The sequence below is a fragment of the Castor canadensis genome, chromosome 6, assembly GCF_047511655.1.
Source record: "Castor canadensis chromosome 6, mCasCan1.hap1v2, whole genome shotgun sequence".
NCBI classification, from domain to species: domain Eukaryota; kingdom Metazoa; phylum Chordata; class Mammalia; order Rodentia; family Castoridae; genus Castor; species Castor canadensis.
In genome coordinates this window covers 659,032-686,585 of record NC_133391.1, presented here as the reverse complement: position 1 = coordinate 686,585, position 27,554 = coordinate 659,032, and the positions used below count along the sequence as shown (strand labels likewise).

At 56.8% G+C, this 27,554-nt stretch overlaps 3 protein-coding genes across 4 annotated transcripts in view; 1 reads left to right on the top strand and 2 right to left on the bottom strand.

Annotated features, from left to right (window-relative positions):
• Positions 1–27,554, top strand: part of Chlsn (cholesin) — a 90,852-nt gene that overhangs the window by 18,537 nt on the left and 44,761 nt on the right. The window lies entirely within an intron of this gene.
• On the bottom strand, positions 9,950–14,131 carry Gper1 (G protein-coupled estrogen receptor 1). Its single transcript, XM_020169653.2, has 2 exons — positions 13,906–14,131; positions 9,950–12,141 (listed from the first exon to the last, which is right to left on the bottom strand). The coding sequence occupies exon 2, from the start codon at positions 11,875–11,877 to the stop codon at positions 10,744–10,746; it is 1,134 nt and encodes a 377-aa protein (XP_020025242.2). The 5' UTR covers positions 11,878–12,141; positions 13,906–14,131; the 3' UTR covers positions 9,950–10,743.
• On the bottom strand, positions 20,898–22,146 carry LOC109690361 (uncharacterized). Its single transcript, XM_074075449.1, is given in 2 exon segments — positions 20,898–21,220; positions 21,223–22,146. Coding segments are annotated over 2 exon segments (1,032 nt in total). The 5' UTR covers positions 22,004–22,146; the 3' UTR covers positions 20,898–20,969.

Here is a 27,554-nt window from a genome sequence, read left to right as displayed (position 1 = left end):
GGACTTTTTCTTGGTACCCTATTGGGAGCACTCAGTCTCGCAACCTGAAGAGGACGGTGCTTCCAGCACCCACAGGGCCGACTGAGCTGCTGGGGCTATGGTCATCAGAGTACCTGTGATAGATGCCCAGCTAAGTGGCTGGGAGGTGTGGGCATAGGACAGGTGTGACAGATGCCTGTCTGAGAAGCTGGAGGGTGCGGGCACCAGGACATATGTTTCTGGGAGGCCGTCAACACCCTTCTCATGGATGTTCCCTCTGGACTCATGACACACTGCAGAACGGGTCAGTCAGTGTCCGTGCTGGCACGTGATGTCCTCAGGAATGCAGGGGACTGCCCATGCTCAGGACAGCACTGTGGCCCTAGCAGCTGGCCCTGGGGCCCAGCTCCACCTGGACTGGGCCTGCGTGGGAGTGTGGGCTGTTGGGCTGACTGCAGAGGCCAGGAGCTGACCAATGCCAGCGTGAGCTGGTGGTCAGGCAACGGTGAGCCCCCAGGACTCTGCCTACAGCGGGTCGACGTGCACCTCACGGTGCAGGGCGGGGCGGTGCTGTGCCCGGGCGTCTGGGCCCTGAGAGACCTCTCCTTCTGTCCTGTAGTTGTGCACCTCTGGGTGCAGTCTCAGCCACATGGTCCATGGGAGTCACCATGCTCAATCCGTGTTGGGGCTGACCCCCAGGCTCCTGTGTCCCCTCTGTAATGTGAGGACAGCTGTGGCCCCTCTTGGGTGTCCAACAGATCCCATGCCAGGGTGTGCATAAGCAGACAACGCTCTGCTTTAAGTTGTAGAGGAAGCTGACGTTTGATTTCTCACCTGGAATGTGAGGTTTGTTGAGTCTCACCTGCAAACGTCCAACACGGAACTTAGGGGCTGAAATACAAAAGGGCCTTTAGCAAGGGCCGCCTGCCTGGCCCTGCGGTTCCAGGACGGCATGTGAGCCAGTGTGCAGCATTGTCCTGGCCATCGCAGCACAGGTGGCGCTGAGATGGGTTTTCCAGAAGCCCCTGCTGAGCTGCACGCTGTGTGTGTGTGCGGGTGTGTGTGTGAGAGAGAGAGAGAGAGAGAGAGACACCACGGCTGCTTTTCCCTGCACACCTCGCCTGGCAGACCAACCCAGCGTGTGCAGCTCCCACCCTGGCTGGGTGGCCCTTTCCGGGCCCGCTGTCAGACCTGGCTTCCATCATCCTGAGCGGCCATGTGCAGACTCCACATGCCGCCGGTGATGGTGGACTGCAGTGGCCAGGCCCACGAGCTCAGGCCTGTGGGACCGGCAGCCACAGAAGCACCATGTCCCCATGCAGTCTTGTCCACCTCCTGGAGAGGAGACCTGTGGGTGACACGCATATGTGTGCACACGGCGCCGGGCCCTCCCCTGCACACTTGGGGGCTCCCTGTGCCCCTCTGACCTGACAGCCTGACGCACCCTGCCCTGCTGCTTCCTGCCTGTTGATGTCCAGCACCGGCGCTGTGGAGCAGCTCCCCGTCCCAGGCCGCCTCTTAGGTCTAACTGTAGCTGTCTGTGGGTTCTCTGGTGTTGTCGCCAGCATGTCTGAAGTGGGTCGTAAGTTTGTGGTGTTAATGTGCATATAAACTGAGTTTACCCGTCACTCAGATATGGTAAGAAATCTGATACGTGGCAATTCTGTCTTCCTGCCCCAACTCTCCTCAAGACAAAGAGCCACCTGCACTGGTCGTGCACTGAGCCTGCTCAAGCAGGCAGCGAGGTGAAAATCAGATCTGTCCCAGGGCTCACACAGCCATACAGGGCTTTGTTTGTAAAGAGAAAATAGAACTTCGTTTAAGACTGCAAAGGGATGGGTTGTCTTCCACACTGCAGCACCGGCCTGGCTGGAGCCTGGCCTCTGAGCTCGGTGGGCACAGGGCTGAGGGACACCGCCACAGAGCCAGCCTCGCCTGAGCGGCCCTCCCTGCCAGCACAGCTCACCCAGTGTGTGTGCGAGGAGCTGCAGGCAGCTCTTCTGCCCGGGACGACTCTGGTGTAGAAAGTGCACTCCTGTGTTTTCACAGTTTGCATTTTGGGTTTGTTAGCTGTGACAAAATACCTGAGAAGCCATTGAGAAGGAGGAGAGCTTTATTAGGCCCAGGGTCAGAGGCTGGCCCCATCTTTAGGATGGTGGAGAGGTAGCACATTGTGGCAGCAGCAAGGGGCAGAGGAGCAGCTCGTTTTATGGCGGCCAGGAAGCAGAGAGAGTGAGTGAGCGAGTGAGTGAGTGAGGCCCCCGGGATGAGATGTGCCCCTCTGAGGCACGCCTGCGGTGACATACTCCCTCCAACTGAGCCCCCACCTGTAATTCCCACCACCTCCCCACAGTCTGCTCAGCCCTGAGTCCACCACCGTGTCCTCAGAGCACTCAAGGTCAGCCACCTCTGGCCACAACCACCACAGGGGTCATTAGAGCTCTCACTGCTGCCTTGCCACCAAGCCTTCAACCCACGTGCCTGTGGGACGTTCGGGTCCATGAGGCATGTACGCTTGTTACTGGCAGGTCTGGTTTCCCTTCAGCATTTGGGAGGGGGCTGTACAGCTTGGACCCATGGGAAGCAGGAAGCCCAAGCCATCTGCAGGTAGTGGGGACTGAGTGACTGGCTGGGGCCTGGACAGGTCAGTCCCTGAGCCACTGTGGAGGTCGCAGCAGAGTGTGAGTGACTTGTGGCTCTCAAGGTCCTCAGACCTGGGCTGGAGTCGGGAGTCAGATGGGGCAACACCAGACAGTGCGGCTCTTCCCCATTCCTGCTTCTCACCTGTCACCCGTCCCATGGGCCTCTCACCTCCCTGACAACCCACTGGGTACGAGTCAGGGAAAGCTGCTGTGCTTTCTCTCCATGGACATTGTGGCTCTGTGATGTCTGACCTCTAGCCTTCGTTCAGGTCTCAAGGCAGGCTCTGGAGGACGGTGGGCTCTGCAATGCCTAGGGTTTCCCTGAAGTCGAGACTCTGTGTTGGTTGGGAGTGGCATGACGTCTGGTGTTCAGTCTCCTCAGCCCAGGTTTCACCAGTCTGTGCTACAGGCAAGAGCTGTAGGTGGCGGGCCTCGCTCCTTCCTCTCTCTCCTCCTCCCTCTCCTGGGACGCACAGACACACTGCCTCCTCCCTCGTGCTGCGCAGACTGGTGCTGCCTGCGCCCTGAGCACGCGTGTGGCTTTGCTCCTACTGAACTATGATGTGTAGGCTGAATCACGCATACTTTCTGTGTTTCACTTTTTGGCCACGCGTGTGACTGTTAGCCCTGCTTCGGACTGCTCACTCTTGTCCACGTGTGAACACACCATCGTCTGCTCATGCTTCTGTAACTTGATTTGTGTCTGGTCTTTGATGATTTCGTCAGTGCTGCATCAGACGCTCTCGAAGGCACCCCAGCAGACGTGCATGAGTCCCTCTCAGGAACGTACCCGGGGGGGATGCCTGGGTCTCAGGGCCGTGGCTTTTCATCCGTGGTGAATAAGCTGTGAGAATCGGTTATCTGCTGCAGGATTTAGTGGCTTGGTCATCCAGCGTGTCTTGCTAGGTCTTTGGCTCCCCAAGGTTCAGGCAAGGTCAGCCAGGGCTGCGGCCTCATCAGAGGCTGCACTGGGGTGATCTCTGTCCAGCCTTGCTCAGCCGTCATTGGCAGGACCCAGAGCCTTGGCCAGGGGTGCCCTCATTTCCTCACTACTTGGGCCTCTCCACTGGCAGCTGACTTAATTTAAGCAAGTGAGAGCGCGAGCAGGGCAGGTAAGCCAGTCTCAGGGTGTCACCTTGTCCCTTGTGCTGCATTCTCTTTGCCACAAACATGTCACCAGGTGCAGCCCACATGCAAGGGAGGGTCATGTGGGATGTGGCTGTGAAGAGGCAGGCACTGGGAGCCAGTGTGGACATAGCCGGTGCATGTCACGCTCCCTCTGCAGTACCTGTGCCAGCTACACCCCAGCGGCCATGGGAGGCATGTGTCATTTCCTTGACATTAGGATGGCGGGGTTTTCATGCTGTCGTGTGCGAGTGACAGTTCATCACGGGTGTGCACACATCAGTGCATGTGTGTCTGTGCTTGTGTGTGCCGGTGCATGTGTGTCTTTTTATTGTCGCCATTTTGAGACAGAGACTCCCTGGTCTGGAACTTGCTATGTAGCTGAGGCTGGCCTTGAACTTGTGATCCTCCTGCCTCATCCTCTGGAGTGCTAGGATTACAGGCATGTGTCATCATTCCCATCTTGTCTGGGTGTGTGAGTCACTGCATGTGTCTGAGTTTGTGCCCTCTGGTGAGTGCACATGTACGCATATACGTGTCTGAGTGCACGTGTGTACGCTGTCAGAGGGCTGGACAAGGTGGTAGGGTCACCTGTACTTGAGTTGGTAGCTCTGAGGTGCAGTGGGCCGTGCAGTGGGGGACTGTTGTGGACAGGTCCTGCCCCCGCCCCCCACTCAGAGACACTTACCTCTGCTCTTTGAAACTTGCTTCTGGATATTGGCCTGGGAGTTCCCTGGTCCTTTCAGGTTTCTGTGCTGACTTGTGGTGGCTGCCCTACTAGCCAGAGGCTGGGATCCTAGATGCCTGTGCACTTCCTGGCTGTCTAGGGCCCATGCACCTTCAGCCCATCTGGAGCCAAGCCTGAGCTGCTGCTTTGCTCTGGATTCTGCCAGCTTGGCTACTGCTGCCTGAGCTCCCCAGGGTGACTCAGGACAAGGAAGTGAGGCAGCCATTCTCGTGCCCTTTGTTCTTGCATCAGTAGAGAATACCAAAAGATGGGATGTCACTTTCGTGAGGGGGCCCACACCTCTGTTCTGGGTGACATTGTAAGGAGCTGCCAAGGCCCAGAGGACAAGCTGCGACCTCTTCTATCCCTCAAGCAGGTACTCCCTGAAGGTCACTTCTCCTGGGGCCCATGGTGGGAATTTCCCTGGAGCTTCAAGGCTCTGAGGTCGTGTATGTGTGTCAGGGGAAGTGGAGGGGGGGTAATGGATACAGACAGATGCCCAGGTGGGAAATCAGACTAGGCCGAGGGTGGACTGGGTACTTCAGGAGCTGTCCAGGCCACATCCTGCAGGGAGGAGGAGGAGGATGAGAAGGAGGAGATGGAGGAGGAGGGGGACAAGGAGGAGGAGGAGATGGAGGAGGGGGAGATGGAGGAGATGGAGATGGAGGAGGGGGGAGATGGAGGAGAAGGAGGAGGTGGAGATGGAGGACGGGATGATGGAGGAAGAGGAGGAGATGGAGATGGAGGAGGAGGAGATGGAGGAGGGAGAGATGGAGGAGGAGATGGAGATGGAGGAGGGGGAGATGGAGGAGAAGGAGGAGGTGGAGATGGAGGACGGGATGATGGAGGAAGAGGAGGAGATGGAGATGGAGGAGGAGGAGATGGAGGAGGGAGGGATGGAAGAGGAGATGGAGATGGAGGAGGGGGAGATGGAGGAGAAGGAGGAGGTGGAGATGGAGGAGGGGATGATGGAGGAAGAGGAGGAGATGGAGATGGAGGAGGAGGAGATGGAGGAGGGAGGGATGGAGGAGGAGATGGAGATGGAGGAGGGGGAGATGGAGGAGAAGGAGGAGGTGGAGATGGAGGAGGGGATGATGGAGGAAGAGGAGGAGATGGAGATGGAGGAGGAGGAGATGGAGGAGGGAGGGATGGAGGAGGAGATGGAGATGGAGGAGGAGATGGAGATGGAGGAGGGGGAGATGGAGGAGTGGGGAGCTGCCTACTCCATTGTGCCTTCCCCCTCAGCGCCCAGGGGTGGAGCTGGAGCTACTCCAGGCCCCACAGCTGATTTCTGGTGATAAGGCTCAGGGTGATTCCGCCCTAGGGTTTGGACGTAGATACGCAAACAGGTTGTAACACAGTTTTGTTCCATGTTCCTGTGACTTTTATAACCCTTGTTCGCAGACTGGGTCCCCACCCAGTGGACAATGGTGGCCGTGGATTAGCTCAGTGGCTCACGCCTATCTGACAATATGGAACTGACTTGAGAGAAAGCTAAGCTGCAATTGTGCATGTGTGCACGTGCACACGCCCATGTGTGCATGCCTGTGCGTGTGTGTGTGCACACGCGCCCATGTGTGCATGCCTGTGTGCGTGTGTGTGTGTGCGCGCGCACACGCACGTGCACTCAGGGTGGAGGCTGGGAGCTCTGGCTGCTTGGAGTGGATGCCATGCCTGTCTGGGCAGCCCAGCTGCATAGGGGCCTTTCTAGAACTCTCAGGGCTCTGGCCATACTGTCCCAATGGCGCCACTGCCTTCACTTCTCAGGACTCCCCCAACCTCCCAACCCTCACTTCTGGGGCTCCCCCAGCCTCCCACGTCCTGTTCCCAGGGACGTCGATCACAGCCTGGTGCAGAGTGGGCCGGGCGATGCACCTGTTTGTTCAGTTCTGAGCATGTTGTCAGGCAGGGTCCTAGAACCCTGCAGACTGAGTGAGCAACAGTTGCTGTTCCCTCCTCCTGGTCATTCCCGCTGCCCATGTTGGGGCTGTCAAACCAAGGAGCCCAGGGCTGCAGGGCATACAGGCCAGCGTGTGCAGATCTGGCTCCTGTGGCCAGTGTCCTCCATGACTGAGAGCTGGGAGGTCCCAGGGAACAATTTACTACACGCAGTTTTAATTCTTACTGAACTCCTTTCCCTCTATTTTTAACTTCAAAGGGCATTGAAAGACACCCCACAGGGTTAGTTTCCCACTGTGGGAGAGAAAATAAAACTGGACTTGCCAAGCAGTAAGTAACAGAGAAAATTCCAATTAGCCGCAGTATCCCAAACGTTAGAGGTCAGCTTCTGGGGTTCATCTGTTCACCCCTGTCTCACTGCAGGGACCTTGGTGACTGCTGCTGAGGTGTGTGCAGCTTGGCCATCCATCCCCGTCCCCCAGGGCACCATCAGCCGCATTTACACAGGAGTTGCATTGGTTTGTAGAGACTAGCATCCCAGAAGGGAAGGCCAGATGTGGGTGTGGCCCATGCTGGAGGCTCCCGCCATGCACCTGGCGGCATTGTTGAGCCGTTGCTCATGCACCACAGCTCAGCCTGGGTACATCCCACCCACGGTGCACCTTGCCTTTCCCCAGGGTGGAACAGTGCTGGGCGCTACCCTGCATTTAATGGTCACCTCTCTTTTCTCCTGAACTTGGAACTGTTGCTTCTTCTCTGACTGCTCCTGACTAGACTTCGGTGTGCCTCCCTAGGACAGGACAAGAGGAACTCCTGCAGTTCTCAGGGGTCATGCCTGGACACTCCTCTGGCTACTGTTAATGTGACCACAGGGTGAAGGGCTGTCCCATCTCTGGCTCTGTTTTAATAACCATTGTGGGTACCTTGCTCCTCGTCGAGTGCCACCCAAGATGCAGCCTCCTTTGGGGGTTCCTTCCTGTGCAGTCTCAGAGAATGCTGCTTAGGGATGAGATCCCCGGGTACCTCCTCCTCCACCAGCCAGCATTTTGCCAAGAGCGAGACCCTCCCTCTGCTCGCTCTCATTTCCTGTTTAGCGCTGTGTTTATTTATTGTCTGTTTAAGTCATGTTTACCTGTTTATTATTGGAACAGACTCAGGGTTTTCCTTTAATAGTTTGTAATTATTTTCACACTAATGAATTATCCTGATGCTTGAATCACCTGATTAGCCAGCAGGAACCCTTTGGGTCACTTCCTGTGTCCTCTGGATGTGACTCTGTCACCTCACCTGCAGAACCTTGTGCTACAGGTGCACCAGAGGCCCATGGAGACCAGAGCTAGGCACTGGCCCTGAGCTGCTGGCCCTTCTTTCCTGGACTGAGTGGACAGAGCAGAGGGTGTATGAGCTGTGTGCCTGTCTGCTTACACCCTGCGCACGCACATGGATGTGCTCCCATGTGCACGGGTACACGAGTGTGCACAGGCCCCTCCTCGCTTTGGAAGTCTGGTGCCTGAGATCCCGTTGTTCCCATGGGGTTATTGTCCTATGTGTATCTTCCTTCTTTCTGGGCCTGTAAGAGTTCTGAGCCCAGAATGTCACAGTGCAGCTGTGTAGTTCCTGAGCTGCTTCACCCTCCGGCTGCAGAATGCAACCTGCATGGGCTTGACTGGAGGCCCCATCCCTCTCGAGCCCCAGGAGGATGTGCGGGTGGGGTTTGCTGAGTTGATCACTCCCGTCCTCACCAGGGTCTGGGCTGGGCGGAGGCTGGATTTAATCATGAGGCAGGGGAAGTGATGGGCTGGTGGTTGTCTCAGAGCTCACCCTGAGTGTTGTGTGCTTATGTTACTCGGGGCCCTTTGTAGGGTTCAAGGGCATTAGTATACAGAGAGCTCGGTTACCAGGAAACAACAAAGCAATCAAACGCCTTGATTTTATCTTGTGCTGCTCCTGCCAAAAACAATTAAGTTAGCCTCAGCTTGCAGACAGACGCTCTGAGAAGGGCTGGGTGGGCCGTGTCCAGCTGAGACGCCCAGGACCACAGGGTAGGAAAGACTTCAGAGGCCCTGCCCCTGTCTGCTCGAGGTCTGTCCTGTTGAGCAGGCCTCTGCCTGTGCTGGCCCTTCTGCCGCCCTGCCCTGCGTCCCTGTGGTGCACAGCTCCGGCCTCCAACCCTGCCTGGCTTTGGCCTGTGGAGGGGCAGGAACCCGGGCAGGAAGTGGTGTTGAAGTGAGTGGTGTCTGTCGTGGGCAGCAAGGAGGGGCCTGTTCTGTGTGGTCTTGAGCAGAATGGCCCTGATTGATGGACGGCTTCTGTTGCGGCCCAGAGGACTGAAGGAATGACCCTCTGACCCCCAGCGATGTGCGGGGGCTTTGATCAGAGAGTTCCTGGGGCAAGTCTCTGTTCTACCTCCCTGACCACCCTGGGAATGTGGTCTAGAACAGGAGGTGACCTCAGCTGACCTTGGTGCTGAGCTCCCTGGCCTTCTGTGTTTCCTCCATGGTGACCCTGTGCCTCTGCCACACCTCGGGGGGCTGCAGGCGGGGAGGGGCTGAGGCTCTGTCTCACCTCATCACTTACTGTCTGTGTCACGGCAGCTGTTTTCTGAGTGGCATGGGCTGCGTGGATCTTGTCGATAGGGACAGAGAAGAGACTCACTCCTGGCTTGCTTCCTTGTCTACCTCCCCGCCCCGTCAGAGCTGAAAGTGAAGTGTGGGCCCTCCAGTCTCCATGTCACTACTCTTCAAGCTAGGATGAGGGGTGAACGGCGGTGGGTGCCTTGCGTGCTTGGCTGCTCCGTGGCAGGGCTGGCACCACTGTTTCCCTGACGTGGATGGAGGGGCTTTTCCTGCCATCGACGCTGAGGTCAAAGAAAGATTTGGATCAAGCATTCATCTTGTAAGAATATCACCCTGTTGGGGTTCATAGATCAGTTCTTGGGCTCTGCTGGCAACACGACCTGTGTGCCCACAGGAGTACCCCTTGTGCTAGTACACTGCAGGGTCTCAATGCTTTCTGACAGAAACCATCTTAGGACCTTGTGCTCTTAACGTACTAGGCCTGGGGTGCAGGGAGGGGTGCTCCAGCACCTGAACGTGGGACTCTGATGACAGTGCCCTTTTACCCTCTGCTGTGTGGGGACTGCCTGGAGAAGGTCTGCTGTGTCTCACTGAGGTAGAAAGCCAGACCCACATGGGACATGTATGCTGGAGGTGCCACTATGCAGGTCCAAACATTTGGGAACAAACATTCTGGGTTTTGGAGCAGCCTTGCATCCAGGGTGGCCAGGTCAGGGAACCTGGGCACTCCAGACTGTCAGCCCCAGGCCCACCACACAGGCATGAGCCTGTGTGTGATGGCGACAAGGCAGGGGGAGGGGTGCGTGTCACCTACTGTTCTCTGCAGTCTTGTGTCTGCATTGACTCAGCTTTTCCCTTAAGTCAAACTGTATATTAATCAGGAATAAAATGCAGGATCACATCTTTCAATGAAAAAAATGCCCACACACGATTGAGGCTGAAATGGGCCTTTTCTGTCACCTACACATTACCTTGTGTTCTCCTTCAGGTTCTGCTCCAACTCCTGCATATGTGTCCAGAGACCCAAACTCCCAGACCAGCGCAGTGATTCCTCTGGACAAGGGCCGGCTGCCCTGGTGGATGGGCAGAGGGTGGAGGCAGAGCCTGGATCAGCTTGGCCCTGCTGTAGAGCAGGGCAGTGAGCCCTCCGTGCAGCACCCAGCAGAACCTCCTGGGGATGCCAGGCTGCATAGTGCAGATGCCCGCCAGGCCTGCCTTCAGCATCGTAATGAGAAAGTCGTGCTTAGCACACAGGGATGACACCAGCCGGACATCCCGGAAATGCCAGGCTGTGTCCAGCTGGCTGGATTTGGGTGCTGGTCTTGCAGGAGAGGTCTTGGGACATACAGCAGTGCTTTTCTTTTGTGAGACCAGAGCTGTCCTGGTGCTGGGGCTCTCTGAGAGCCCCCACTGCGCCCCACTCCTCACCTACTTAGGAACTACACTGCGTGCTTAGAAGAACCGGCACGTGACTACATTTGATTGACAGGCACAGAATACTACCAAGGACCATTGGTTCCCTCTCTTGAGTGTTACATTTTAATGATAATGGTTTACTTCATCATTTATTCCCACTGGGACTTTTGTAGCGGTGGATTCTTTAGGCACATGCACCAGAGTGCGCCTCTGGGGCGCCCCCTGCACAGCAGCCCTCACAGCCTCCTTCCGTGTTCATGGGGCCCCAGCCATGAGCACTGGGACGTGGATCCAAGCAAGTCTGTGGGCAGGACCAAGTCGGGTGGCACCTGTGATGACCTCACAGGGGCGGCACCGCACCCAGCACAGCAGAGACGCCTCACACTGCGCTGCTGAGCCTGGCGTCCGACTGCTCGGCGCTGTCAGGGATGACGGCCTTCAGGGCAGCGTGGCAGAGGCGGTTGAGCGCCGGCAGCGTCGTCTTCTGTGCCATGTATAGCCGTAGCTTGTCCCTGAACGTCTCTCCCAGGAAGCTGTAGATGAGGGGGTTCAGGCAGCTGTTGGAGAAGGCAGCGAGGTTGACGATGTGGCCGGTCAGGGGGTAGGCATGGCGGAAGGACTGCTGGCAGGGTGTGGTGTCAGGCTGCGTGCGCTGCAGGAGGTGGACGCTGATGAGCACGTTCTCTGGCAGCCAGCACACGAAGAAGACCAGGACCACGGCCAGGATCATACGCAGAGCCTTGTGCCGCCGCGGGCGCAGGCTGCGGTGCCCATGCGCCCGGGCCAGCGCCCGCGCGATGAGTGAGTAGCACAGCCCGATGACAGCGAAGGGCACCAGGAAGCCCAGGGTGACCTCCAGCCACTGCACCTCTGTGACGTCGGCGAAGCAGAAGCACTCGTCCCCACTGTGCTGCAGGTGCACGGCTGTGAAGGGCACCAGGGTGGCCGAGGCCGACGCCATCCAGATGAGGCCGCAGCTGAGCCTGGCGTGCTGCTTGGTGCGGAGCAGGCTGCAACGCATGGCCTTGGCCAGCACCATGTACCTGTCGAAGCTCATCCAGGTGAGGAAGAAGACGCTGCTGTACATGTTGATCTGCAGGAAGAGGGACATGAAGGTGCAGAGCGCGGCCTTGTCGTAGTACTGCTCGTGCAGGTTGAGCACCTCGACGAGCGAGTCGGCCACCAGGACGAGGTCGGCCGCGGCCAGGTTGAAGAAGTACAGGTCAGGGATGGTCATCTTGTCCCGGAAGCGCACGTTCACCACCAGGATCAGAATGTTACCCACAAAGCCGATGGGGAAGAGGAAGATGGCGTACAGGCAGGACAGGAAGAGCGCGATGGCGTACTGCTGCTGCTCCGACAGCACCCCCGTCTGGTTCGCCAGGACCGCGCCCAGCATCGGGCCCGACAGGTTGAGCGCCAGGGAGGTGCTGTTGTTGGCTGCGGGCAGCGTGGTGCCTGCAGGAGCCTCCCCGCCAACGGCGAATGTGCGGGCCAGCGAGGTCCCATCCATGGCTTCTGCGCAGCTCTAGGACTTGCCAGGAGGGTCCCAGAGATCTGTCTGAAGCAGCGGTTCCATCTTTAGGGAGAAAGGCAGCTCTTGTGGACTCAAGGTGGACATTTATGAGTGTCCTGGTACCGAGCAGGAAAAGCTGTAACTGGCCCCAAGACAGGTTGGTTTGCCAGGTCAGGCACTAGGCTGGGGCCACTCACACTCACGGGCGCTGGGCACAATCGGTGTGGCAGTCGTGCTGCTGCTTCCTCACCATCTGGGCACCTGCAAGGGGCACACAGAGTGGGACTGAGCTGTCTCGCAGCACGAAGCCAAGCCGCCTGTGTCACCCGCGTTAAGGGAAGGCCGGGACTCTTGACCTTATTGTCGTGGAGAGCTGTCCCTGAGCTGAAGCACAAGAAGTAACTGCGGGAATGTCCTGCTCTGTCCCTCGAGGGCACCCCCAGAAGCAAGGCTGGAGTTGGGGACAGGCTGAGTCATCCTTGACGCAGAGGGCAGTGGCACACAGCCGCGGATGAAGTGACGGGCACACAGGCCATGGAAACCCGAGGAAAACTACTGCTTGTTGGGACAGGAAATGGGATTTCTCTCAGAGATGCAGGAATGAGAATGAGAAGTGACAAGAGAGGAGGGAAATCAGCTTTCCTGGAAGGTGGTGGATCCAGAAAACCTGGTGCAATTGGCACCTTTCCCCTTGCAATACAAGAGGACGAGAAATTCAGCTCTTTCACCTATCATTGGACTGAGTTTGGATCTAGAAGAGAAACTTTTTTCCCTTCATAATGTAGGATGATAGATGGACTGAGAAATAAAAATGGTTCTTGTTGGGCTGTGTAGCTCACTGGGAAGTATTGTTATAAGAAGTGATGCCAGCCAGGCATGGTATTTCACGCCTGTAATCCCAGCTACTTGGGATGCGGGAGAATCACTTTAGCCCAACAATTTGGCACCACTTTGGCCAAAAAACTCTCTTTGAGAGACACCCCCTCTCAAAGAGAAAGTTTTTATTTGGCCTTTTAACAAATTAGTATAAGGCCTAGTATATATTTTTGTATGTAGCTAGAAGCTGAGTTTTCTCTGTGTTGGGAGTGGGGATTCCTGCCACCCTGGAGTTTTCTGTGGCCCCGGGTTCTCAGTAGTGTCTGGAGACACGTTGTGACAGTGTACAGGATAGTCCCCAACCCAGCAAAGAATGGCAAGCTCTCCCCCCCCCCGCCCCACCAGACACACACACATATACACACATGGAGGGTGAGCGAGGAGCCCTGGGACAAGCTGACTTGTCCCTGCTCACAGCGGCCAGACTAGAGATTACTGACCACTTCTGGAAAGGAGGAGGGCTAGGTGGGTGCTGGGCGCATGTTGTTGTGAGCTGGCGGGCAGCTTGTTTGCGTTTTAGGTTGTACATCCAGCAGTGAGAGCCCCTGTATTATCTCCTTTAAAAACTGCCCCAAGTACCATCTTTGAATGTGGAAGTTCTGGAAAGTGCCAGGCTCAGCCTGATTGTTCTGCAGCCTGAAGGTGAACTTGCTCAGTAAACTGAGGTGGGGTAGAGGACCCTCGGAGACCCCTTTGTTCCTTACCTGAACTTGCTGAGTAAACCTGGGGTGCTGTTGTGGGGTCATTGCCCACTGTCACAGCGTCCTCATAAGGGTGGCCGGGACTCAGACATAAAAGGAGAATTAAACAATTTGGCTTGGTTTTTTCCAAGTTCCTCCTGCTTTCCAGATGAGAGCACATCTCGTGTCTCATCAGATCCCAGACTCACTCCCCTTGCCACCCGGCCTTTCTGGGCTGGCAAGAGTGGCTGCTGGAGCAGAACATGGCAGAATGCCGTGGCAAAGCCCCTGCATGGCCACACCCAGGGCGGCCACACCCGGGAGCCACACCCAGGCGCACTCCATGGGGCCGGGAGCTATGCCTTCTGGAGTTCAGTGTGGATGCTTTCCCCTCCCGCTGTGCCTGCTGGGTACGACCCCAAAGTGGGGTGCAGACGCCAGAGCCCTGGGGCAGTGGTGCGAGTCTTACCTGGGTCTGGGGCATGGGCCAGGCCTCCCTGAGCCATCTGGGTTCTGAGCAGAGCTGTCCCATGTTCCTGCCCTCGGGAGCCCTTGGAGATGCACTTGCACTTGCCTGCTGAGGTGTGACCCCAGACCTGCAGGGTGTGAGTAGCAGTGCACTGGGGAGGAAAAGGAGGACCACGGGGAGGCCTGCGGGAGGGCTCCCCAAGGAAGCGCGCGCCCTCGGTGGCTGTCTGAGCGCAGTCTGGCCCCTTGGCACAGGGCCGGCTTTATAGCCTTCCCGGGCCCTGCTCACTGGGCTTGGCCGGCCTCCTTTTGAGACCAGAGTTAACCATTTTTTTGCTGGCCTCTTCTCTCCCACACAGTGGTGGTGGTGAGCTCACTCCCACTAGATACATGGCAGGGAAGTTTCCATGTGACTGCTTTCTTCACCCACTGACATGAAGTTTTTCAGCTTGAAGAGCTTGTAACCGCTGTCGTTCGCTTTTACATAATAATTTATCATCATTTGTCAAAACGAGCAGTAATACTCTCATTTGTTTTAGCAATTTAGTGGTTTTAAAACTAAACACTGAGCTTCATAAGTTAACATAGTAGGATGTGAACAATGCAGAGAGAATTTAATTATGACTTTACAAAGACATTGCGGAAAGAAATTTAAACCCAAGAAGCAACAGGTATTTTGGCAAGAAATTAGGAATCCCAGTGGCTTTTCTGCAGGTGTTCTCCGCACCCGACTGTGTTCTCCGCCGTCTGCTCCAAAGCCGCAGGCAGACACCTGTGTCCTCTCCTTGGCCTTGCCTTGTCCTGTGCTTGGTGCAGGCAGAGCCCTGACTCCTGAACCGGCCTCGCCTGGCTGCCGGCCCCATGCGCCCCACCTAGTGGTGGCTGTGGTTTTACCTTCAGCTTTGGAGAGGGCTGGAGCAGGCTCTGGGGCGGAGGTGGAGACCGCGCTTCAGTGTCTGAAACTGCGCTCTGGATGGAGCCCAGTACTGGGGCCATCAGAACAGCTTAGTGTTAGATTTTTGTCTGAGCTGCTGGGTTGTTTTGAAGCTGTGAGGTGAACACACAGGACACAGGTCTTTTGTGTCCTGAACACAGACAGGTGGCTGAGCCCACCCTTCCAAAGAGACCCCTGGTGCCTGGAGAAGTGACACTTGCTGTGGTCAGGCAGTGCCAGAAACCTCAGGTGCACTGCTTGAATCACACTTGTGGCTGTGAGCTTTCGGTTGCTGGTGACCTCCAAGCATTTTGTATGTTGCTGGTATAAAACTTTTCAAAGACATATTTTGGGAAATGTGCACATTTTCTTTTTGAGACAGGGTCTCACTGTGTGCCTGGGCTGTCCTAGAACACGGGGACCTCCTGGCTCTGCCTCCCAAGTGCTGGGTTTACAGGCATGGAGCACTACACCCAGCTATACACGTTTTTTTTTTTTTTGGTGGTACTGGGGCTTGAACTCAGGACCTCTCACTTGCTAGGCAAGTGCTCTACTGCTTGAGCCAGGCCCCAACCCTTTGTGCTTGCATTAGTTTTCAGATAGGGCCTCATATTTTCACCTGGGGCTGGCTTTGGACCACGATGTCCTATTTATGCTTCCCACGTAGCTGGGATGGCAGGCATGTATCCCCTGCCCAGTTTTTATTGGTTGAGATGGGGTCTCTACCTTTTTGCCCAGGCTGGCCTTCGCTTATGACCCTCTCGATCACCACCTTCTGAGTAAGATTACAGGTGTGCACCTGTGCCTGTGCAGAGTACTGTGAGCAGCCACTCAGAGTCCCTTCTAGCTGTAGGGATTGGGGCTTTGGCATGTAGCTGTTACTCTCTGAATGCTGTGAGGCGGGGCCTCTTGGCTCTCGGACATCTTTTGACCAGCTTGCAAATCAGGATAATTTCAGCATGACAAATGCCTGAGACACCATTTTAAAAGAAGCAAGTCATGAGAAAGTACAGCTTCCTTGTGAATTAAATAAATACAATAAAAACCCGGCCCTGAAATAGCCAACCCATGCTGCTTAAAAATAGCCGCTCCTGCTTGCAAACATGGCTCTAGGCTGCACTGTGCACCGAGTGGTGAGGATGGCTGGGACCATCCCCTGGCCGGCCCCTCCCTTGCTTCCACCACGGTGGCCCTGGACGCTGGGGACAGCTGAGCCTGACTTCCATTGAACCACTAGGTGTGGGGATGGGGCAGGACCAGCCGTGGGACTTCAGCCCTCTGGCCCCGGGGACACTTGTGTGGGTCGGGGAGAAGGGGTCTTGTGGAAGATTGTCACGAGCCTGAGGAGCTGTCTCTTCGAGGTTTGATGTTTGTTGGGAGCCCCGTCCCCAAACTGTCCCCACACGGTGCTGTGCAGCAGGTGTGGGGAGCCCTCCTTCAGAGCCGGGACCAAGCTGGGGTGCAGCACCAGCCATATTCATGGCAGAGGCTGGGCTGGGGCTGAGTCTGGGGTGTGTCCTGGCCTCACAGCCTGTGGTGGCTGTGCTTGTGGGTTAAGAAGTTAGCATACACTTCATCACAGGCTTGATAAATACAGAAGCTAGACAAGGCATCTGTCTGATTGGCTCGTGTCTCGTGACACTTGTAGGTGGCAGATGCTGGCAATGAAGGTGCAAAGATCACCACCAGTAAAACACTGGGGCTTCAGAAGCCCCGAGGGAGCCCCTGGCCCCTCACACACACCCCAATCTCTCTGTAAAGTCCTGGGTCCAGGCCCCATTGTTCCTGGGGTCCCTGGTCCCCCAGCACTGGCCACTCCTCTCCCTGTTGTCTCCCTCGCCCGACTGGGCTCTTCTGTGGCGTGGAACATTTCCCACACTTCAGAGTGACCAGTGTCCCCTTCTCGCCTGGCCGTGACAGCCCCACACTAAGCAAGTCCAGTGTGCAGCACGGCGAGGCCTGTTTGCCGGCTTCTCTCTTCATGTGTGCCACACGCCATGCCAGGCCTTGTGGTTCTGTGAGATGCCTCTGGAAGGTGACGGTCACCCTGCTCCCCTGGGGTCTTTCACTCCACCACAGAGCCACCGCTGCCTTTGAGAGACAGGAACCTTGTTAGGAGTTGGAGATGGCCATGGGGCCCTGTTTGCCCAAGACGAATCACTGTGTTCTTGCCTTTGCTGTTCTTCCCTGGATACAGGCCTGGGGTCCACCCGTCATTCACTGTCTGGGGGGGTCCTCCCTTGCGGGGTCCAGTTTGCAGTTGAGACACTGATGTTGCTGAAGAGCAGCGCACAGCTCAGAGAGCCGCCCCAAGCGTTTCCCTCTAGCAGAAGTGGACAGGTCGTGGGCGGTGTCTTCTCAGGTGATGGACACCTGGGGAAGCCGGGTCTACCCAGCCCTGCCGGTTGCCAACTTCTCAGTCTGTGGGACACAACTAACCACAGGCGTACGGCCCTCGCTGCGTGAGAAACGACACGGGCCCCGAGAGGCTGAGGACTTGCTGCGTCTCTGCTCTGTGTTGTGCTCTTCCCCTTAGGGAACTCTGCTGCCCGGGGCGGTGCTGTCAGGAGCAGTGCAGGCGCCACCTCGGCCCTCCTGCTTCCACAGAGTGGCCTGGGCCAACACCTCCGGCCGAGGGAGGCAAATGACTTGGTTCCTCCTCACTCTTGGCCTGAGCACCAGCCCAGCCCGAGGCCGTGCAGGTCGGTGGCTGGACCCTGTGGAGGTGGCACGCGCCATGGGCCTGGCCCTGCGAGGTGGTCATGGCAGTGCCACCCAGCTGCTGCATGCCCACACCGTGCCGTCTCCACCGTGGAGGCCGTTTCCCAGAGAGAGCTCACTGGCCATCTTATCTTCCAGTGTGGGAAGGAATTTACAGCCTGGGAGCAGGTGGGATGGCCCGTCCCCACAGGGAGGACCCTGGTGGCTGCACAGTGTTGATTCTTTGGACAGCTGGGCTCTTCTCCAGGGTTGCTGGGAGCGTTCTGGACATTTCCTCTAATTCCTGGAGAGCTGTGGCAACAGAACTTGGTGCGGCAGCTCAGAGAGGAACAGACAGGGACAGTTGCACCTCTGTGTCCTCTTGGGGAGGCTGCAGCCCAGCGTGTTTGTGGTTTCTGGCAGGGCTGGCTGATGACCTGGGCCCTGTCCAGCCACTGTGGTGACCAGAGATGCTTGGGGCCACAGTGGCTTCTCCTCACCCCACAATCAGTTCGTGGATTGCAGATAACATGATTCCTTTGAGAGTCATTTTTAGCTTGTTTTCAGGGTTCCAGTGGGGGACCTTTGGGGTGCTCCAGCACGTGAGTTGTCCCCACACACACACACACTTGCCCCTCCTCTAGTCAAAGTGGAGCAGAGCATTTTCTAATGTTTCCCATTCTGGCCCCATCTGAGCTTTTCTAAAGACAGGACCCTACTGTTTGAGGACCACCAGTGCACATTTGTGCCATGGGTTTCTGAAATTACCTCTGGCTGAAGAGCTTAGGTGCTTGGTGTAGCCAGAAGTTCCCAGCCCGTCCTACCTCTCAGCCCAGGCCTTCAAGCATCCGTGTCTCCATGGAGCCCGGCACACAGGAACTCCGTGGCCCTGGTCTGCTATAGTTTTTCAGTTGACATAGAAGCTTCCCCTTGTGCCTGAGCAGGTAGTGTGTGGGGACTACGGAGGGGACAGCTGTTTTCAGACACTGGGGCAACAGGCCTGGCAAGGCCTTGTTCACTGCTTCCTTTCTGGGGCTGTCTGTGGCCTGCAGCACAGATGGGAGCCAAGTACAGCAGGACAAGCTGGCCAAGTTGAGGACAGCCAGGGTTATCAGGAGGTGGGGCTGGGAGAGCGAGCCCCAGAGACCTGGGTGCTGTCTGCATCATGAGGGCCACGAGGCCAGCCTGGGAGCAGCCCATGGTGGCCTACACCAAGGACCCCAGAGCTTCCAGAGGCTGACTGTTCTCTCTGCCAGAGTGCAGAGCCATCTTGGAACAAGGATGCATTGGTCTGTTTTGGGTCGCTGTAACAGAACACCTGAGACTGGGCGCTTTATAAAGAGAAGAGGTTTATTCAGCTCACAGTTCTGCAGGTTGAAAGCCCAAGATCCAGTGGCCTTGTTGATTCAGCCTTTGGTGAGGGGTCCCTTGGCCAGCTCATGTCACAGCAGATGGAGTCATGGTGACACATGACAAGAGGGAGAGATCAAGTGGCAAGACAGGAAGCCAGAGAGAGACTGAAAGAGCCTGCAAGGACCTCCCACAGCCACCTCCAAAACTCCTCGCCCCTTACCATGGCCACACCAGGGACACGCGAGCCATATCCAAACCACAGCGGCATGTGACAGTCTGTAGAGACCCGGGACAGGCCCACCTCATGTCCAGCTGGGTTTCCCCAGTGTAGGGTGGCTCTCGAGAGCCAGGTGGCCTGCAAGTCATAGGTGTGTGTCCATACCACTTCAACACTCATCGTTTTGTCTTGGACCTTTTATTTCTACTTCTTGGCAGTACTGGGATTTGAACTCAGGTCCTCGCACTTGCTAGGCAGGTGCTTTATAACCACTTGAGCAATGCCCCAGCCTTTTTGCTTTTTGCTGGTTTTTCAGGTAGGTCTCACTTTTTCCCCCAGGGCCAGCCTTGGACTGGGATCTTCCTACCCCTGCCCATCAGCATAGCTGGGGTCACAGGCTCCCACCCCCCACCTGGCCTCGCTGGTCTTTAAGGACAGACAATAAAATTCAAATACTCAACAGGGAGAACACAGACCCCCTGCTGGTCCTCGTGGAGGGGGACACCCCCACACACCCAGCTCTGCCATTGTCATCCCCTGACCTGCAGCACACTGCAAGCACACTTGCTCTTGCACACCACTGTGGTAAAGGTGTGACAGTAAATGAAACCATGGAGGAGAGCGAAGGGGAAATGCTGTCAAAAATGCCTGTCAGCAAAGCTGCCTGGCTGTGCGGGATCCAAAACCTTCTCCTCTGAGGAACTGAGCAGACATGGACTAGAGAGCCTCACTCAGACCGCTTTGTCATCTAATGTGCAGACTAGTGCTGAAATTGGGCAAGACGGTGCAGATTTCATGAGGCCCATGCACACCTCTATGCTGTATCATGAAAACCCTGACAGAACCCAGCAAGAGGGGCACGCAGGAGCCGTGGGTGAATGGCTGTCTGTTCCTAGAACTCATGTGATGTTAGTCTGTCTGCAGACCAGCTCGTGGTGCAGGGCGTCTATGTGTCTGTGTGTGCGCACGGTACTAGGGTTTGCTGGGCAGGCGCTCTACCTCCTGAACCGTGTCACCAGCCCTTTTTGCTGTAGTTACTTTTGTGTAGGGTCTCAGGCTTCTGTCCAGGGTGAACTCCCCACAATTGTCCTGTTTATGCTTTTCATGCAGGTAGAATGACAGGCTATACTCAGCTATTGGTTGAGATGGGGTCTTGCTAGCTGTTTACCCAGGCTGGCCTCCAACCTTGATCCTCTGCTCTGTGCCTCCCAAATAGCTGGGATTACAGGAGTGAGCCACTGCACCCAGCCCATGTGGAACTTTTGAAATGTGGGCTCTCCAGTTCCACCATACCTGCTGGGCACAGGACCTCACTACTCGCAGCTCTCAGTGGCGCACAGGCTTTGTGATGCTGTCATTACTGGATTTAAACCAACTGCTTTTGTGCGCTTCAGTTTATGGGGGGTGATCGCAGAGCCCTGATGGAATGACACATTTTTACAAAGGCAAACCCTTGTTGCTCTTGGTGACATATCTGTGCCCCAACTTCCTGGCAGAAGGACCAGGATGTAACGTGGCTGCAGAGTTAACTGAGCGATGTCCTTGTTTTCAAGCCCCTTTCTGTTGGTTGGCTGGGGCATGGGTAGAGAAAGATGCCATGGGGACACGGCAGAGCCAGATGGAGCTGTCTGTGGCCGCTTCTGCCCAGGTCACCACATCCCCGAGGTGCGACTGGTGAGTGGGCTGAGAACCTGCCGTGCCTCTGCGTGGTCACTGAAGGCCTGAAAGCTGGCGTTCAGCAAGCACCATCTGGGCACTTGTGCACTCCATGACATTTCCCAGGCTCTGTGTTTCAGCACACGCCCAGTCTTTCTGAGCACCAAGAGGCATGGTGTGGCGTGTGCCATGTGGCCACACCCACTCAGCCCCCCACTGTGTGCAGGGAGACGCTGCTGTCGGCCTCCCGGGCACAGCACCTGTGGGCAAGGTGCCCCAAGATGTCCTGCAGCGCCAGCCTGCAGGGCCTGTGCAGGAGCAGCGTGGCCAGGGCATTGAAGCAGCTCTCCCCAAACAGGGCCAGCTTCGCGAGGTTCATGAGCAGCTCATCCCACGGGGAGCCCGTGTCCCTCCACAGCTTCAGCGTGGTACGACGGAGGAGTGCCATGTTGTAGAGAGTCGGCAGACAAACATGGTCAGAGTCACAGCCAGAACCACCCAGCGCGCAGAGGCTGCGTCCCTCTGGGCAGGGGCTGCCCTCCAGGTGCATTGCACCACATGCAGGAAGAGGAACAGCTCGAGGGCCAGGGCAGGCCCGAAGCCCAGGCCGAACTTGGCAAGCTCGTACTCGGGCCAGGCATTCAGCGGGTCCACCTGGCACATGGTGGCTTTGTGCAACTCCCCGGACGTGCCCAGCAGGGCCACCACGACCAGTGAGCTGCACATGGCACAGCTCCCAATGATGGCCAGGCCTGCTGTAGGTCGTGGGGCCCACTGGGCCCCCAGGCACAGACCACAGAAGGAACCCGGCAGGAGGGTCAGTGCAAACATGGCCTCCTGCAGGTACTGAGCACTGAAGTAGCAGATGTTGGCAAGGAAGGAGAGGACCCCACAGCTCAGGTTGGTCTTGAGCACGTAGTCGGGCCTGCCAGCAGCACTGAGTGACAGCAGCGTCATCAGGATGCAGGTGACCATGAGGCCTGAGAGCATCACGTCCAGCACCCCCAGCTGTGCGCGGCACCGGATGAATGTGGTCAGGTTGAACAGTGCAGTCACCAGGCTCAGCGGGACGCACAGGACAACATATACGTGTGTGCACCTGGAGATGACGCTCTGTGCGGCCATGACACCCTCCACGGCCAGGGACACGTGGCTGGGGTACCGGATCCAGGACATGTTATGGGAGTCCATGCTCGGGAGCCACTGGACCTGTGAGGGAAGCGCATGCCACATGGTCATGGGCGGCCAGCGAGGGTGCAACTGTGTTCCTGGGCTGTGGAACAAAATCCCACCAGGGACTCGGTGTCTCCCACAAACCACCCTCCACCACGCTGTGGCCAAGGGGCACAAAACTCCAATCCACCTTTCTGGACAGCGTGTGACCTTCGCCCCATCTGAAGAGCCCCATTGCCCATCAGTTGAGAGGTGGCCTCAGAGTGCAGCCCCATCTGAATGCGGCTGCCCAGCACAGTGACTGGCGTGTGTCCTGTGAGCTGGCTCGAGGCGGTGGCTCTGTCTCCCCAAGAGGGGTTGGGCTGCGACTTCCTGGCACTGGAGTCCTGGTCATTCTGTTCTGAGCGTTAGGGCCTCCTGCTGAGGCCCGGCCTCTGCACCCATCATGGGGCTGCTGCCAGGCCACATTGCTGAGAGGCAGGGTGCCCTAGCACTTGAAAGCTGGCTCTCGGGCCTGAGAAATGCTGGCTAGCTTTGTCCTCCATGAGAACCTCTTCCTACTCCTGCCACAGATGCTCGAGGCTCTGGGTGGCATGTTTTGGATGCTGGCTCCCCAGCTTGTCAACCAGAATCACTTTATTGCAGCCAGCTCTAAATTCCTGGGGTTAGGCCTTTAAATAACAGCTCTGGCAGACCTTGTCAGTCTATCTTTGGTCACTGAAATAATTTTGTTTCCCTACAACTGTCTCCTCCTCCTTTAAATTTTAACTAAATGGTGTTGAATCTAGGAGACAGCGTTGCTGTTTATTGAGAGGAAATTGAAGGTAATAAAATGAGAGCCATAATTTTAGCAGAATGCCTGAAGGATGGGCCATGGCTGGGGTAGGCCCAGGACAGTGTGAGGGTGCCCACCACCTGTGTGTAGTGTTTGAGCACATCCTGCCGCTGGGTGGGGCTGGCAGATGCACACAGTGTGACCACAGATCGCAGACATGTGACTCACAGGTGGAATGGGGTGAGTGGCATGTTCTCCCCAGGCTTGCCAGGCATGTGGAAGCTTGCTGATTTCACTCACAGGCCTGCGTCCAGTGCCCGGGGTCTAGTGTGCCCGCATTTCTCCTGGGCTTTTCCACTTGCTGGGTCACAGGTACCTTTCTGTGCTGCACCTTGTTTGTCTGACAGCTACACCTTGCCCTATAGATGAAACAGTACCTGTCAGAATCTCCCTCTTTTTCAGGGGGGTGAGGTTTGAACTCAGTGTCTTGTGCTTGCTATGCAGGTGTCTACCACCTGAACCACATCCCAGCCTTTTTTGCATTGGTTATTTTCAAGATAGGTCTCACATTTATGCACAGGCTGACCTGAGCTGTGATCTGCCTACTTCTACTTCCCAGCGTAGTTGGATGATGTGTTTGCATTACTGTGCCCAGCCATTGGTTAAGATGGGGTCTCATGAGCTTTTTTGCCCAGGCTGGCCTCTTACAGTGATCCTTCTGATCTCAGCCTTCCAAGTAGCTAGGATTACAGGCGTGACCACTGGCACCTGACCAGGATCTCCTAATGAAACTGGCAGTAGTTGCAGCAGCCCTCCTCTGGGCCAGGGCAGGCACTGCAGCCTCTCCCCGAAGCTCCCGATGCCTACTGTATTCCATGTGCCTTCTCGACCCACAAGTGTTTGTGGGTTGCAGGCCACACTGTCCCTGGCTTCCACCTCAGGTCGCACTCCTCCCTTGGTTCACATCCTCTCTGATGTCATTTCTGTCTGTATTCAGAGAAGTTTTAAAGTTTCCTCCAGGGAAAATCCTGTAGCCTTCACTGCTGGAGAAAATGGGGTCTTTGCTGCAGTTTTTCTGGGTTAGAATTCCAGCATGGCTGCATTCACCTGGTCACAGCCTCTCTCTCCAGCTGTGGCTAACCGACTCCTGAACCTTCCTCCTCTTGTGACTTTGACTTCTGTTTAGTTTGCTGAGGGTTCTTTAGTGGCTTTTTAGAGAGCTGGGATCGTATAGGTTCCCACGCCTTCAAGCTTATCGTCCAAGTCTGTCTGGTTGTCTCTGAATGGAGGTACCCGGTTCCTACTTAAGAACGTCTGTCTATAAATAATTTATAGACTAGAGCGGCATGTCCTGGGCACTCTGCTGTATTGGGCAGGAGGCCCCTTCCCAGTCCACAGTGACTGATCGCAGTGGCGAGTCGTCCCCACCCTGTGCTCCCTGTCAGGAGGCACAGCACCTCTGCCTCGAGCAGTGCCAGGCCTCCTGGGTGGCACTGCCATGGCTCAGCATAAGTCCTGTGCCTCCTGTGGGCTGAATCACAACATGAGCAGAACCCTGCTGCCAGGCCTGGTGGCACCTTGTCCGTGGGGCCCTGGCCCCTTCACCGGCACCACGTCTCTTTGAAGGAAGTGGCGTCAAGAGCATGGAGGACTCAGCTGAGCTGCGCACAGCCTCCTGCCACCCTCCCCTGGCTGTGTGTCCTGGGCTTCGTTTGACCTTGGCGATCTATCACCGACCTTCCTGCGCCCTCTCCCTAACCCCCACACAGCGAGTAAGGCAGGAGGGCGGGAGGCCGTGGGTCGTGCGGGGGACCAGGCCAAGCTTGGGCATCGGGAGGTGAGGACTCAGCTGACAGTGTCCTCCCTTGAGAACATCTTGTGTGCTGGACGCTGTCCCTCCGAGTCTAATCACGCACGGACCTTGACTTCCACACGGCAGGCACAGCCGCACCCCGGTTCACAGTCAGGTACCCGAGTCACCCAGAGGAGGTATCTGCTCCTGGCTAGCCAGCACTGGGCTCAAGGTCAGAACCTCTGTAGCTTGGCCCAGAACTGGCACCTTTTTTTAGTGGTCCTTTTTAAGAATTTACCAACAGTGCCACACACTCTCCTATCTGGTCACACAGCCACCACTACAGAAGCAAGAGAAGTGGCCCCTCACTGTCCCTGCCTTGGTGTCCAGCCCCAGTCACTGTGTCTCACTTTTCCAGACTGGCACGCAAAGGACCCATGTGGAGCCTCGGGTCACCTTGCTTTCTCACGAGGCCCTGAGGCTCCTCCCTGGCGCTGTGCTTGGGCGTTACTTCTGCTGCTGAGTCTGCATGACATTGGACTATGCGGGCCAGGAGCACATCTCCCTGAATTCCCACCAGAACCCATACTTTTAACTCCAACAAAAGCAAAGGTGTCACCAAGCCCCCACAGAGGGACCAGCCAGTTTCAGGCTGAGAACCAGGGGCTCAAAGCCATTCCCCATCTCTGTGGAAGGGCTGCTGAAGTCAGCCCAGGTCTTCTGGGAACTCCAGAGGCCAGCACCCTGAGAATGTTGTGCTCTTTGCGGCAGTTCTGGGCTCATGCTCTGCAAATAGCCCCCAGAACAGTTCCTGGAAGTGTGGGTGCCTTTCGTACCCAGAGCCCAAAGGTGGGGAGGGGTGGGGAGGGGCAGGAGGGAAGAGGAGAGAGGAGCAGTCCCGTCCCATCGGCAGATCGGCATTTCCCAGAGTGCCCTCTCATGGGAAGCATAGCTCCCGCTCCCGCCTCCTCTGGACATGGCTGCTGCCAGGCTGCTGCCCAGGTGCCCCACCCTCCCCTGCTTCCCACAGCTGTGTGTTTTAGGGGCTAAGTCTCCATCAGTCGGGAGTTCTGTAGAGTGCTTTCTGTGCCTCTTCTGGGTTTTCACTGTCATTTTCCTGGGTAACTGTCTTGGTGCGGTGACAGTGATTACCAAGCCCATCCCCTGTGTGGATTCAGCTGTTTCTGAGCACTTGCTCTTGGTTTATGACTTTTTCTTCTGTGCACAAGCAGCATCACCCTGTAAGGCCAGGATTCTCGCCGTGGTCTGCAGGGTCCCTGCACGCAGGTCTGTCCCCGTGGTGCGTGGGTCTCAGATCAAGTCTCTTAGGAATTACACGTCGTTGTTTTCCCTGGGAAACTGTGCCTGGGGGGAGGTGGCCAGGGGCTGAGTTCCAGGACAGGGCACACTTGGTGAGGGGTTCACCTCACAGACCCCTTCTCTGCAACTGGCTCCCTTCTCCCTTCAGCCACTTCCTCCTCTCGGTCACCTCTGCCCTCTGGTCTCAGCTTCATCATGTTTCCATTCCAGGCTCCCCTGCACCTCCAGATGGGGACCGACTCCCCAGTGGGTCACGGTGCTGCTCCACAAATGTGGCCTGGGGTCCTGCACCACCAGTTCCTGGCCAGCTGTGTATGGAGGAGCAGCCTCATAGGGGCCTTGAACTCACATCAGGTAGCATGGGGGAGCTCTTCTGCCCTCTCTATGCAGTTGTGGGGTCGGCTGGGCCTAGTACCTAGTGGTGACCCCAAGGGAGAGCAGTGTGGGCCTGGGCTGCAGGCTAGGGTCGAGAGAAGGGGCAGCCCCTGTGCTGCCCAAGCTGTCGTCCTGCGGGACACTGCAAGGCGACCCTGTCCACCAGCCTGCCCTCTTGGACCCCGGAGTTCTGCTGGACCCCGCCCTCTGCCACCCACTCTTCCCCACATGACCTGCCTTCTGGCTTCCTCTGAAGGGTCTATCACTCAGCAGCCCCATGGAGTCCTGCCTGAGCTCTGGCCTCTGGCCAGTCAGAGCCAGAGGTTTGGTGTTTGGCCCGGTCCCCTCCCTGAGGGGCTGCAGACTTTGCCCAGGTCTCAGCGAGCCACCGGTGCCAGGCAGACAAGGCCCTAGCTGTTCTGTAGGGCAGTGAGGCCACTTCCACACAGAGTGTCCCGGGGAGCATCTCACAGAGGCTTTACGCAGCACACTCACCTGCACATGGGGAGTCCAGCGCACTGGTCTGCCTCACCCTGGTTGCAGAGCCGTGTCCGGAGTGTCGCACTGAGCTGCTCCTGAGCACAAAGCCCGCCTTGGCCCTAGTTCCCACAGGGCTCCCTCCCAGGCCTTGCCTGTTGCTGCCCGCTGGTAGGAAGTGGACATCTGGGCTATGCCCACTGTGAAACATCGTCCAGCCCTGTCAGCCCAGACCCCACTTCTGTCCTGGATGAAAATCCAGCAGTGGGGATTTGTCTAGTAGCTCCACCAGAAAAGGTAAGCCTTGCCTGTTGCCTCCTTGCCAAAGCCTAGAGCAGTAACGGTGTGTTCTTTATTTAACGAAGGCAGTTTTCTGTGTACAGAAGCTTTGGGTTTTAGAAAGAAACTTCCTACCGTTGCCGACTTGTGCAGCCCCAGGCAGCACTGACCTGTGAGCTGGAGCAGGAGGCCGAGGAGGGCAGGCAGGATGCAGGGACGAAGCTCACCTGTGCTCACCCTCAGGGGTCGAGCATGGGCGCCCTCAGCAAGGAGGCTTCTCTGAAGCAGCTGTCTGCTCTGTCGTCTGGTTTGCTGAGGCCAGGTTAGCACAGAAACCACAGCTCCCGAGGAGAAAGGAATTGGCCTGGAGTCATCAAAACCACACTGTTCTAAGCAGTATACGGTTTGGCCATGTGACCCACAGAGACTCACACCGCCCTGTGTCAGAGGCAGCGCCAGTGTGGATGGAGGAGTTGCATGTGTCCTGCGCTTCCAGGGTTTTCCTGCAGAGCATGCTAACTGCTCAGACAGCCTCTCCCAGAAAGCAGACATGTGCAACTTAAAATAGTCGCTGAGTCCCGCCCAGAGGAGAAGTGCTC